The sequence below is a fragment of the Pyxicephalus adspersus genome, chromosome 3 (genome assembly GCF_032062135.1).
Source record: "Pyxicephalus adspersus chromosome 3, UCB_Pads_2.0, whole genome shotgun sequence".
NCBI classification, from domain to species: Eukaryota; Metazoa; Chordata; class Amphibia; order Anura; family Pyxicephalidae; genus Pyxicephalus; species Pyxicephalus adspersus.
In genome coordinates, this window is record NC_092860.1 from 64,553,657 (window position 1) to 64,567,843 (window position 14,187).

The 14,187-nt window shown below is 39.1% G+C and overlaps 1 protein-coding gene across 5 annotated transcripts in view; it reads right to left on the reverse strand.

Moving 5' to 3' along the window:
- The window catches only part of REXO1 (RNA exonuclease 1 homolog), an 80,170-nt gene extending 70,617 nt beyond the window's left edge, over positions 1-9,553 (reverse strand). For 3 of the 5 annotated variants that reach the window (XR_011919865.1, XR_011919866.1, XM_072404958.1), the window contains exon 1: positions 9,322-9,553. Coding sequence is in view for 3 of the 5 variants with exons in the window: in XM_072404958.1 (XP_072261059.1) it covers positions 9,322-9,457 (136 nt within the window). In the remaining 2 variants the exon portion in view is untranslated. Of the gene's footprint in view, positions 1-4,759; positions 4,900-6,711; positions 6,734-9,321 lie in introns of those variants that run through there. The other 2 variants (XM_072404959.1, XM_072404960.1) reach the window with 2 other exon arrangements.
- Positions 9,554-14,187: the final 4,634 nt, after the last annotated feature.

The window sequence follows — 14,187 nt, forward strand, 5'->3', positions numbered from 1 at the left end:
AATACATTTTTTCAATAAAAAGATCAAATACACATTTTATAATATAGATGGAATTGTTTTTTTTGTTACTGTAACCCGCAATGTTATCTAATCTACCAGTCAAATAGTACCATACGGCCAGCTGCTCAAGTACTCACTGCAGCGCTGTTTCAAACTGAACCAACATTTGCACATTTGACAGCTGGTTGCAGATAGCAGCCCTAGTTTATTCCCCTGCTGCAAAGAGACACATGTAGCATCTCCCCATGAAGCATCATTGCCTGCCATGAGGGAATAGTAAACGCACCGCAACCTCTCTCACAGTGTGAATTAGCCCTTGCCCTTGTTTTATTTAGGCTTTCCATTTAAGCACACAGACACTGGTTCTTATACCAATTGTTTATGTAATCGGCTTTAGAATTAATATTTTTTTTTTACTTATTTTAGTCATATAGGGTATTTAGAGTGAACACAGATTTTCCTTTAGTATTTAGTAATTACCCCACAGTATATTGGTGGTGTAGAAAGACATAGAAATGTTTAGAAAATCAAGAGGGAACCCCACTATCCACATGTTAGAATTGTAATAGATCTCAAAGAAATTCTTTAAAAAGGATGTGACAATGCTAACAAGGACATGAATATAAACAGTAGGGATCCAATTTTCATTCTCTTACTTATAAAGCGGGTTTAGCAAGTTTATGGTCTCAGACAAACTCCATCAGATATTACTTATTGGTAAGAAATAAACATTTTCAATTGCTAATTTACACACTCCCGCAGAAAGGCCTCAATAAATAACTGGAGATGAATTTAGTGTTAGAGAAGCTTCCATGATCTAGTAACAGTAATGTATGAAGTTTGCTATATAAAGCTAATTACATTTTTTGATGTTTTTTTTGGACAACTTGTGGATGGTTATAGATACTACATATTTTGAACAAAGTTCCAAGCACTAACCAGTGTGCTTTGAATTAGTTATATCCAACAAGGTTAAAATGTAGGTCTCACGAAGAACTAAGTAAATCTCTCACTATTAATATTATGGCTCCAAAAAACTACCAAAATCACCTCATTGTGCTCTGTAGTACCCAATTTAAAATGCATAAACTCCTTCCACCAAAGTCACATGAGGACAATGATTTTCACAGATTTTATGGCCCACTGGCATCAGCCATGGAACCACTAGATATGAGACTTTGAATACTGCCTGCATGGCTAAAATCATATCTCACAAGTTGTTAAAGAAGACTAATGACATATATATATATTGGGGGTTTCTCATCTCCAACTTTAATGTAATTAGGTGAATGAAGACATTCATGTTTCAAACTGAGGGGAATAGGTTTCAAGAGAGGGTCTTCTAACTCAAATGAATATATGATCTATACCTAGCCTGGTTTTAAGTAACTAAATTTAAAGGGAAAAGGAAAGACATGCTTTTAATAGGCATAGGTAATAAATAAGTACATTTTTTGGGGGGGTATTTGTAGTCATATTGATAACATAGAACTACGTTGCTAGATACATTCAAAAGGTGGTTAAACCAAAACAGAACAAATTAAAATTGCTGTTTATACCGTGTTTACAATATCACACGGGTGTCAAAACAATGTGGGTGACCTGTCTCACGGCTCAACGCGTTTCACACTTAGGCTTCTTCGGGGATGATTGAGATCAGGATACTGTTAACAACAATTAAAAATCAAATACAGTAACTTATCGATCCAAGAATGGATAGAGTAATATTGTTTTTGTGTGTGTAATATTATATATATATATATATATATATATATATACACACACACACACACACACACACACACATATATATATATATATATATATATATACACACACACACACACACACACACACACACACACCACACATACATACCTGAAATATTCACGTGTTACATATCAACTCTCAGATTCTAATTTACTGGTTAAATAAATATGGCAAACAACATCAATAAAATAGAGCCAAAAATATGTATAATAATGTTAACTTCTTAACAACACTATATATAGGTACAAAATTTAGCTAGTGATTAATATGTTTTCACTTACGTGAGGCCAAAAAGTAATAGCTGGAGTGAAAAGAAACAGAGGGATAGCTATGTTAAGGTATCACAATGATGACAAACAAGAGTCTGTAAAAATTGATGATAAAACTTAATATTAAATATAATGAATCTTCATAGGGGATAAATAGTTTAGTTCAAGAAATCAAAGTACTTACAATAGACCAACGATCACAGTAAATGGAACACCACTATCCTGGTTTGGTCATTCTTTTAAACCTATTTCTAGTTCTATTAAATCTATTAATAAACACACATCACACTTCTCTTTCTACAGCTCACAGTGGATGTTCTATTTTCCCACTAAACACCAAAACAATATGTAAGTCTTTTAACCTTATTATACTCTTATAAATGACACATTGCAAAGCCAATAAGAGTAAGATATACTAAAATTTCATCTCTTTGTCACTAGCTGACCGTGGATAACTTGGGATGGATTATCTTCCATACACAAACCAGTGATATATGTATCATTTATCATACATCAACCAGTGATGTAAGTTTTAACTATATTATGATATCTACCTTCATTAGCTTTAACTTATTTACTCCAAGTTAATACTTAAACACTGTTTTTAACAGTATATAATCGATTCTGGATACCCTAAAACTTCACATACCAACACCTTACTCATTCTTGCAAACCATTTTTCAAGCTAGCACATAACTTATGTCAAAAAGAATTAACAATAATGTTTAACTATACTATTCATAGTCATTGTCAATAAGTATATTGACTAATATATATATATATATATATATATATATATATATATATATACTCACTTATATAATTTTTCTATATACAATTGCACAGACCTCCCCTTATCCACTATCGGATCTTCTTTTTTATCAAGCTTATCCTACAGTAAGTTTTCTAAATAATTCCACTAATTTCAACTTAATTCTTGTACATGAATATTTTTCACCAATTTTATTGATATATATTTTTATTTCATTTAATCCCCTAGTTTAATAAGACCCTCTCTTCTATACATACCAAAACCTGATTATACTGATAAACCAATGAACAGCGATGTATATCTCTCCATGTAATCGAAATACGATTACACTCACTATTCTGCAGTCTTACAGTCTCAATGTAAGTACCTTGATTTCTTGAACTAAACTAAGTATCCCCTATGAGGATTCAATATATCTAATTTTAACTTTTTTCATCAATTTTTAGAGATTCTTGTTTGTCATCATTGGAAAACTTTAACATAGCTATCTGTAGCTCTGTTTTTCTTTTCACTCCAGCTATTTCTCTTTCCTTACGCAAGTGAAAACATTATAATAATTACTAACTATATTTTGTGCTTGTATATAGAGTTGTTAGAAAGTTAACATTAATATACATATTTTTGGCTATATTTCAATGTGGTTGTTTGCCATTATTATTTAACCAGTAAATCAGAATCTGAGATTGTTGATATGTAACATGAATATTTCAGATTATATATATATATATATATATATATATATATATATATATATATATATATATATATATATATATATATACACACACACACACACACACATATACATACATACACACACAAACAACATATCCATTCTTGGATCTATTAATTACTGTCTTTGATTTTCAAATGATAATGTTAACAGTATCATGATCCCAATCATCCCCTTAAGAAGCCTAAAGGCGAAACGCGTCAGAACTTGAAACAAGTCACCCACATTGTTTTGAAAGTCGTGTGATATTGTAAACACAGTATAAGTAGCAATTCTAATATGTTCTGTTTTGGTTTAATCACCTTTGAATGTAACTCCAGCACAGTAGGTCTATGGTATCAAAAGGGCTACAAATACCCCTAAATAAAATGTACTTATTTATTACTTATACATATTAAAAGCCTGTTTTTCCTTTTCCCTTTAAATTGAGAAATTCATGTTTCTTCGTTTCCTTTTGCGCCAATAGTCTGTTTTGATGGCATTGGAAATGGATCATGACATGCAGCTGAAAGGGACTCCAAAAAGTGGTATGGGCCACACATTTCATCTGTAATGCATATGTGGCACTTCCCCAAACTTTGCCTCCAGGGGCAGCGTCAACGTCAAGATCATTAACACATTAGCAATCCGCTACTACCTGAACAGAAAAAAATAAAAACAAAAAAAAGTTTCTATAGCAAGGGCTAGCAAATCTGTACCTAGGTTCTTTGATTTGCTTTTTTTAACTTAAGAACATGGCTTTCCCTCAAAAAACTGGCCTTGGAGAAACTCATAGCCCAATGATCCTTAAAGTGTAAGGGACAAAATGTATACAGCAGGGGTGTCAAACTCAAATACACAGTGGGCCAAAATTAAAAACTTAGACAAAGTTGCGGGCCAACCTTGAAATTTATTGAAAAAAATTGAGGATGTTTTATTAGATATAAATCCTTTTCATATGGAAACAAAGAGGCTTTGCTTAACATTCAATCTGGAACAAGCTCATAATTGAGAAAGAGGCATAAGATTTTTTTTTTAAATTTAAGAAAAAAATATTATGCCTCTTTCACCATTTGTAGCCTTCTGAGTTAAATGTTCTATGGTAACCGTTTTGCAAGGACTAACAATATTAAGAACACTTTTTTTCTATGAAAATCCAACCATTCAAGTCCATGTCTTGAAGTAGCAAGGAAAAGTACATTAGGGAAACATTTACTCAAGGTCCAAGCTAGGTACCTGTCATCTCTTCTTGGATGCTTGTTCATCAATGTTTGGGGTCAGGCCCTGAGCTGAGGAAATCCTCAGGATTGAGTGAAGGTGTTCATCACTAAGACGACTCCTGTGCAATGTTTTGTTCATCTTCGTCTTGGAGAATAGTTGATCACACAGGTATGTGCTGCTGAACATAGAGAGTAGTTTGGGTATGGGGCATTGTGTCAGGGATGTAGCGTGGAAATTGTGCAGCACCCACAACATCATACACTTGGATAAGAGCAGGCTACGCACAGCCTGAGACACCACTATATGACACAAGGACATGAGTCGCCAAGAAGCCCCTGTAACTCCAAAAGCATCCTGGCACCTTGCACGTTTAGCTGAGGGGGGAGTGCAGGAAATGCCAGAGGTGGCCAATGAGGGGCTAAATCTTATGGGTGGCCAGCGGCTGGAACTCCCTCTTCATTGAAATAGTGCCGCTACTAAAATTCCCGGCATTGCTTGCTACTATAAAACAGTTGTGTGATATGCTGGTGCTATATAAATACATAATAGCAGATTGCTAGACCACCATAAGCACTAACTATACCCACGGACTTAAACAAAAAAAAAAAATTGGCTTTGACAAGAAAAACCTTGGGCTTATTTTAAGACTTGCATTCAACTGAATAGGTATAACACATTTTCAACCACCCACTCAACTGTTCCTAATCACTGTATAGTGAATATAGTATAGGTAATAATGAAGTGACATGTTGCATTTAGTCATGTGGTTGCTATTCCTTCTTTGGAGAAAAAAAAACCAAACCACAATCACAAGGGAAACCTTGTGTTAACCAGTGGTACAGTTTGCTATGTCTAGGAGCTTCTTAGTGAACAGGTTGCAATCCCAGGTGTGAAAATGGTCTAAACAAGTTAAGCTGCAACATGCTATGTTCCTTTTGCAATAAAACAAACTTGCATGCCTTCTGTTTCAGTCTTGCATGTGTTCTGTTAAATATAAACAAAGCTGAACAGGTGCAGCTCACTATAAAGTCCCACCATACCTGGGTTCTGGGATTAAATGAACTTCTGTTAGGAAATGCTCATCTGTTCGGCGACTCCGTGCTGTGCACCATAGTGGTATTTGTCCAGCAATATCAATTGCGGCAACCAGGAGAACTGGGATACCAACAGCCCCTGCTTCCCTTTAGATGTGCAGCCTGATGGATTTATGGCATGCCCAGCATCCATTGTTAGGCTGTGCACAGCTGAAGGGGATTCTAGAGGCTGATCAGCTCCTGTTTCAGTCCTGCACTGCTATGGGCTGCTGGGACTTTAAGTCCTCTCTGCTCCCAGTCATCAGTGCCTGTTGTAGCGTTTAGCTGGGCTAATCTGTGCTGGAGATTTATCGTCTGATTTACTGTTGCTGACCTTGCCTGTTTCTGACATTGCCAGATTATGCTGCCTGTACCCCCGACTGCTTGTGTTTTGTCCTTGTGTACTTTGTTTGGTGGACAGATATTTTGTGTATGACCTCTGCTCTGTATTCTGGACAGCCCATTCCCAGACACCATCCCTTGTGCAGTAAGTTCTGGGGGCAACAGAGTGCTAGGAGACGCAACTAGTCTCCCGAGGTTGAGCGGGGACTTACGAAAGGTGAAGACTGCGGTGTTAGATTTAGGACTGGTGCTGACCAGGGCCTTACAATTTCTATGTTCATTCCAGCCTGCCCAATCAGCTGGAAGATCCTAAAGAGGAACTAAACTAAGTCCCCCAAAACAAAAAAAAATATACTTACCATCAACCCCGCCGAGCAGTCGATCGACCCTGAGGTCTCTTCCATCAGGTCCTGCGTCGTCCCGGGATCTGTCTTTGGGCCAGCGGACCGGGCTACGCCATCTTCACCCTCTTTTTCTGGGTTCTTTTTTCCTATGTCACCGGACCCAGGCGTGAGATTGGATGACGTAGATGGGGAAAAAAAAAAAACTCACTGCGCATCCGGAAGATCTGCAATTTTTTTTTCCTTTTGACAAAAGGGCTCCTTCTGCCCATGCCCAAAAGCCTCCTGGGATGTGTGACTTAGGTATCCTGGGAGGCTTTGTGCGCCAATTCATTCTCGATTAGGGGGGAGTGCTGCGCCCTAAAAAAAAAAAAAAAAAAAACTGAACTTTTACCTCACATAAAAGGGTTGGCTACCCTTTTATGTAAAGTGAAAATTCGGGGCAAAGAGAGGCGAGTCTATTTCCACTTTAAGTTCAACCAAGTATTATGATATGATGCAGTTTCCTCCTTAATCATTCCACACTAGCAGTTTTCAGGGTGTAACAGAAAACACCTACCAATGCAGTAGAGCCTAACTAACGAATAATGCTGCCTCTAATTCTCTCAGTGATGTCTGTTGAGCAAAGGGTTACATGAACTAAACACTTGTAGAATATGTATTTAGGAATTTTATCGTGTGAATTCAAAAATACTTAGGTTTTGTAAAGCTCTGTAAGTAAAGAAGGAATACAATATATTTTGCTGGAAAGATAGAGTTGTCTCTAGCTTTGGTCGTTTTCTCTCCCAGCATTGTTAAATCTTTGTACGAACATGTTTGCACCGCAGTAGTGGCAGAATGTCCTCGTATATGCTCTACGAATTCTGTCAATAATATTTTAAGGGTAATGAAAAAAATATTTTATTCCTGTAATAAATAATTGGCCTAACTTCCTGTTGGCAGTGTTATGTTAGGTGCTCTCAGCCCCACACTGTTCACTTCGATGAACTACACAACAATTGCTTACTATTTTTTTTTAGTAGAGGAGAATTTCTTCAGTTGTAACAACTCCTGGTCTAAGAGAAAAGACTGCTCCTCCATAGATACAGAAAAGTGTGGAAACCTAGTACCACCCATATATTGCACCACTTGTAAATGCAAAACTACTCGAAAACACAGTTTTTCTAGTTTAAACAAACAGGTTCCCAAGCTCTTTTGAATACCAGTATTTTGAGCCAGTTAAGGAGAATCTGCCGCATTGTCAGTTCAACATAAGGTACAGGTTTCCATGACTAACCCACTCCCTTCCTAATGCTGATCACCTGTTGGAGACCTAGGAAAAAGCCAGTACCTCCGGCTATAGGAGAACATGTGACCATAACTTGGGCCTAAAAGGCCAATTACTAGGCCCCAAACACTGTCACATGGGAGCAAGCATGGGATTAGTCCACTAAAAGCATTTTTTTTAGTGTGCAGTGGTTGGGTCCAAGTAGTAAAAATCATTTTTTTTTGCATAATAAATAGTATCAAGGGGAGCACCAGGAAAGTCGACAAACTTTGAAGTGTTAAAAATGCTAAAGAGTGTTTTGAAAGCAAAGTTTAGTGGTGTGATAGTGGAATTATAGAAGAGACACTGCCACATTGTAACATGAAAGGACACCCCATGACCCACATATGCACCTTACTGGGGCTATTTTGCAGCATCTTTGTCATTCCCAACCAGATTGAATACCCTTTACTTTCAAGTATGATGGCGCCCAAACATGCAATAACATTTTCTCTTTGTAATGGTGGCCAGGTCTACAAGTCAATTGGCACATGAAATTATACATACCAATCAGCGCGAGAGGCTCTTCTGTCAAGAGCAGTATTTTTTCAACCAGGATTCCAGAGGTTGTTGGGGGTTCCTTGAGCAATGAACAGTTTGGCTATCTGTAAGGGTGACATTTTTTTTCCACTGACCAACACACTAATGTACTGTGAGCTACGGATATAGTAATTATAGTAGGGGTTTCCTAAAGACCAGAAAGTTATACAAAGGGGATCCTCCATGTTAAAAAAAAAAAAATTAAACACTGGTCTAGAGTGGGGCAATTTTTTTTTTACCTATGTTACCAATATAAAAACACTTTTAAGGCTGGATACAAAAGAGCAAGAACCTATGAGTCAGTGAAGGGAAGGAAACAATATGGGTGTCAGAAGATGACTTTTTTTGTTTGTTATGTTTGTTATGCAAGTTTAAACAGTGATAGTTTCTTATACCTCTCTGGAAAGCTATTGTTGTAATCTTTGCACTACATTCTGGGGTTAGCACACCTTTGTGTGCATTATTTTATTATATTGAAAACAGGAGTAGATGAAACACCCAGAACGGTAATAGCACTCCATAAACAGAGAAAGGAATAATGGAAAGGACTCTGCTACACCAATTCCACCTTCTCATTTTCTTTGTGTGGATTCATTGGTTAGGATACAATAAGACTCAGCACTCCAATTAAAAAAAAACCACAAAGCATAGAGATGGTTTGGGGTAAAATCTGTCAACACTACCTAGCATTTTGCCTTAAATGGGAAAAATTTCAGAGGCGGATTTTTTTTTTTTATTATTTTTCTAGCATTTGTCATGATTCAGTAAGGCTCAATAAATGGATCAAGGCGCAGCTACACATTAAAATATTCGAAAATAAATACATTTAATCAAAGTCAGTCCAAAATCAAGCCACTCTGAGGGCACTACACTGTGCTCTTGTACCGGTTTACAGGACACATATGAAGCATACTGGGGGTTAAAAACAGCTCCATAATAACCCTAAACAGTTATATTGTACCCAGCACTTCTCACCTGCTCCATGCCGGGCCTCTCCTGCTTCAATACTTAGTATTCCTCTTCCTCGGTGTCTAAAGTGACAGTGAGGACGCCGACAACCCTCCCTGAAAGGACACTCGACTCCCCGAAAATATCCAGTACTTTTCAGCATTATAAATGCTATCGTATTGTGTCAGTGGCACATCCAGGCCACTGCCATATTGATTTTTTTTTTTTTTTTTACTGGGGGCGGGGGAAACAAAGGGAAACGATGGGGGCGAGGCTTCGATGGACCCGAACAAAGGGCTGACTCCAAAGAACGCCAGTCTGAAGAGGAAGGTTTTTGACATAACAGCGGGTTCTTAGGCTGATCATCTAAAACTGCTGAACCCCAAACCTGTAAATTGATAGCTCGCTCACTTTTCGGCTAGTTCATGCGCCGCAGACGTGCGGCTTTGGCAAATTATTTCGCCATCAAGCTTCTGGTCTGCTGTTATAAATGTTTTCATCCAAACATTTTTTTTTAACGTTTGTTTGTCGTGTGTTTATGCAGTTGTAAAGGGGGCCAGCTATGGGAGGGGATTAGGCTTCTGAACATTAGGTCTTTTTTTATGGGGGTTGTTAAATGAAAGGTGAGTCTATCTGCTGCAACCATTCAGTAACACGGTTAGTGACCCACCCACTGACTTCCATGAGGCCCCCATCAGACTAGCAGTCTAAACTGCTGCTATGCACTCAGGAAGCAGGAAACCACTCTGCATGTCGGCAACTTTGCATATGTTGTCCTTAAAGTATACCTAAACTTACAATTTTAACTTTTCATAAAAGGGTAGACAACCTTTTTATGTTGGGTAAAAATTAAGTGTATTTTTTTTTCTTTAAAAAGGATGCAGCACCACCTCCCTAATTCTCGATCGCCTAGGCGGTCGAGAATGAATGGGAGCGCAAAGCCTCCCAGGGATAGCTACGTCGGGCATCCCAGGAGGCCCTTGGGCTCTCCTTTTGGGTGTGCCCGAGCATTTCGGGCATACGCAGAAGGAGCCTTTTCGCTCAAACAGAAAGATTAGCAAATTTTATTTTCATCCGACGTCAACTAATCTCACGCCTGGGTTGGGTGTAGAATGGAGAACCAGAAAGAAGAGCAGGAGATGGCGGCGCACGGAGCTCCGGGATAACGTGGGACTTGATGCAGGACACCCTCGGAGCGATAGGACTGCCCTGCGGGATTGAAGGTAAGCGTGTGTGTGTATGTAATTTTTTTTTTTTTTTTTTTTTTTTTTTTGCAGGTTTGGGTTTAGTTTTTCTTTAACATTTGTGGTAGGTGGTGGTAATAGAATTCTACAAGTAACAGAATCTCAACACAAAAGCAACCATGTGGAGGGTTAGATTGAAGCTTGGTTGAGCTTGCAGTAAAGTGCTGTGGTTTACCACAAGTCCAAAAGAGGCATAACAGGACCTTATGTACAGAACACAACAAAGGAAAACCCAGTTAGAACTTTAGTATCACACTGTCAAAACAGATCTTCTAGTTCAGACTTTAGTAACCAAGCCGAACACAGTTATAAATGTGGTAAATTGCCAAGTTTTAATAGGCTCTGGAATTTCATTCACTACTGTAGCCAGAAAAAAAGTTTCCTAAAAGGAAAATTTAGAAACAATTCACTTGGTCCCTTCAATCGAAACTAAATTTGCAACAAGTCAGGGTTTTATTGAAACATACTTCCCTGTCTGATCTATCTCCTAAAGCATACCTAAACTCAACATTTTAACTTTAAATAGAAGGGTAGACAACCCTTCTTTATACAGAAAAATTGGCCGTATGTGAATTTGTTCATCTAAAAGCACTTATTTATTCACTTACTGCAATTTGAGATGTGTAAATGTACTTTAAGGTATTAAGCAGACTGCTAGTAGAACTGTAAGTGTATAGTTAAAGTTACCCCATCACAAAAAAAAGAAGCCTGTAAAAAATGGTGGGTGTTTATTAGGTTTATTGGCAGTGATTCTTCAATTTGTGCAGTTACAATTGCTGCTGGTATCTTTCGCATTTAATATTTCCAGGTGTCTCTGATGATTGCATATGTTCCTGGCAGGGCACGGTGGTTCCACCTCCCTTTTACAATCTGTAATAACCTATCTGATCCCCCCCCCCTGCCGCTTTGCACTGTAAAAAAATCCTATCACTGTGTCCATGTTGCTATCATTACACCCAATTGCAAACCTTCATGTCTGCTACACCGATTGTTGTGGAAACTTGACATTTTCAGGGTACACAGGGGACCCTAAATGCTGATACTAAACATAATTTCTGCCCCCTGAACATAAGTTGCCAGATACAGGATCTCTAACATAGTCTCATTAAAGTGCACCTAAAGTAAAAATAAAAAGAAAGACACCTTTATTTGCACAGATCCATGACGTATGCCACTGTATTTGTAAAAAATAAAAAAAAGCCAATCTGGTGTGCATGTGTGAGATCGCCATCTTTCTTTTTTCAATGACAGAAAAGTTCCTCCTGCGCATGCCTGCTCTCAGAGCCCAAGCCTCCTGGGTATTGTGCTGCATGTATCCCAAGAGACTCTGCGCTCCCATTCAGTCTCTAATGGCGCAGTAAAAAAAAAAAAAAAAAGGCATTTAATGAAAAAAAAAAAGGGTTATCTACCATTCTATTTAAACAAAAAATTGTGGTGATAGGTCCACTTTAAGGGGGGCTATTTCAGGACCAAGTTTCTCAAAGTTTGCATATTAGGAAACCCCAGGGGCCACTTCCATGGCAGTGAGCATTAGGGTACTGCCAATTGTCTGTGCGCTGTGGTGCCGCAAAAATAAATTTGCCGCTCTCAAAACTTTAAGGCTGCGTTCAAGTAGGCGGTGAGGTTGTGGTGCGGTTACCCCTTCCTCATGCCATGGAACCCTGGCTTGAGGGAGACCCTCAGTACTGCTCACTACCGCCTGGAGTCAAATCTACTGACGTTGCAGTGTGAGGGACTAAGTGGCTGGTGCAGTGCCCGTTAGAAATAACTGGCCACTTTCCTTCCCTGAACGCCAAGTGCTCTGACCTTTGCAGTGCAAGGTCCCAGGTTTGAATCGCGGCCAGGACACTATGTGCATGGAGTTTGCAGGATCTCCCCAAGTTTGCGTGGGTTTCCTCTGGGTACTCATTTCCTCCCACATACCAAAAACATGCAGTTAGGTTAATTGGCTACCCCCAAAATTGACTATAGACTGTATTAAAGACATATGACTATGGTAGGGACATTAGATTGTGAGCCCCTTTGAGGGACAGCTAATGACATGACTATGGACTTTGTACAGCATTGTGTAATATATGGCAATGTATAAATACTGTGTAATATTAATAACAGTAGGGAGAAGGGTAATGTAATTTACGATAAGTGGGGGAATCTTGTGGCTAACCCCCACACCAAAACTTCATCTCTCCTATCATACCATAGTGCCCTGGCACATATAATTATCCCTTTATGTTCGGTGAACCCCAATTTCTCCTGAATAGGGAGCTGTAGGTATTTTAAAATATAGGTGCAAGTGGGGGACTCTTGTGGCTGACTACACCTAAAACTTTATTGCTGCGGCACTATCACATCACGGCGAGAGCACCAGCGGCACTCTTTACGCTGCTCCAAAGCTAGTAACAGTAGGAGTGTGGGCAGCTGTCACACCGCTTACAGCTGCTGATAATGGCAAGCAATGTAAGGCTTAAGGTGCGTACACACTTCCAATTTTTATCGTTCAAAACGAACGATCGATTGGGCAAAAAATCGTTCGTAAAAAAGTAACCAACGACGCCGACGAACGAGGAAAGTTGTTGGAAACGAACGACCGGACCGGCGGATCGGATTGGACGATGATCGTTGAACATCGTTTGTGTGTACGGTCGTTCGTTGATCGTCCATGGGCTGAGCATGCGTAATGAACGGACGTTCGTTCACTTTCCTGTCGTGCACATAGTTCCTCTATCGCTCAAACGATCGTATCTATTGTGTGTACAATATCTACGAACGATCGTGTCGTTATCTCTATGTGCAGGATCGGTGCTATACGATCGTTCGTAGATATCGTGCAGGATCGTTCGTCGTTCGTTTTCCAACGATAATAATTGGAAGTGTGTACGTAGCTTTACACTTCTCTGCCATTCCCAGCAGCTCTGAGCTCCCAGCAGCAACACACCAGCTCTCCTACACTATTCTGCTATTCTCAGCTAGTGTGCTCACAGGAGGCAGAGCTGCTGAGAATAGCAGAGCAGGGGGCCGAGGCAAAATTTTATTCCATGTTACCCGGCCCTGCTGTCAGAATGGTTTGGGACCACTGTTGCTCCCCCCCCCCCTTTTATTACTATGAATTTGTAGCTTATGGAGACTGCTCAACATGTGTTTTTAACAGGTTTTGCACACTCCTAATTTTTTCTTTTTGTAAAAACGTAATGCAAAAAAAAAAAACCTGCATTGGGTCCCCCCTAATATTAAAACCAGGCCTTTTGTTAGGCATGGAACCCAGCTGACCATAAATAGTAGAAGAGTGTAGCCTTTCTCCAGGCTTTACCCAAAAAGTAGGAGAAGAGCCTCGTTCATACAATGTGTGCCACAATTGGTTGTGAAAGTCTAAATGGGGACCTTATTGTAATCTGGAAGCCCTCTGTAATAAAAAGGTCCAGTTCCCCCCATGTATTTGCCCTTTCATAATGGGGCATCATACAGGGGTGTGTATACCCCTTTACCTATTACCCAAAAGGGTTAAAGAACACTTAAAGATAAACACACCACAATGTTTTGTGGTGTTTCAATCCAGCTTTTAAGCTAATATTTACCATTCCAGTGTCCAGGCATATCAAAAGATTTCCCACAGTGTCCCAATTAAACGCAGACCCGACCCCCCCCCCCCCCC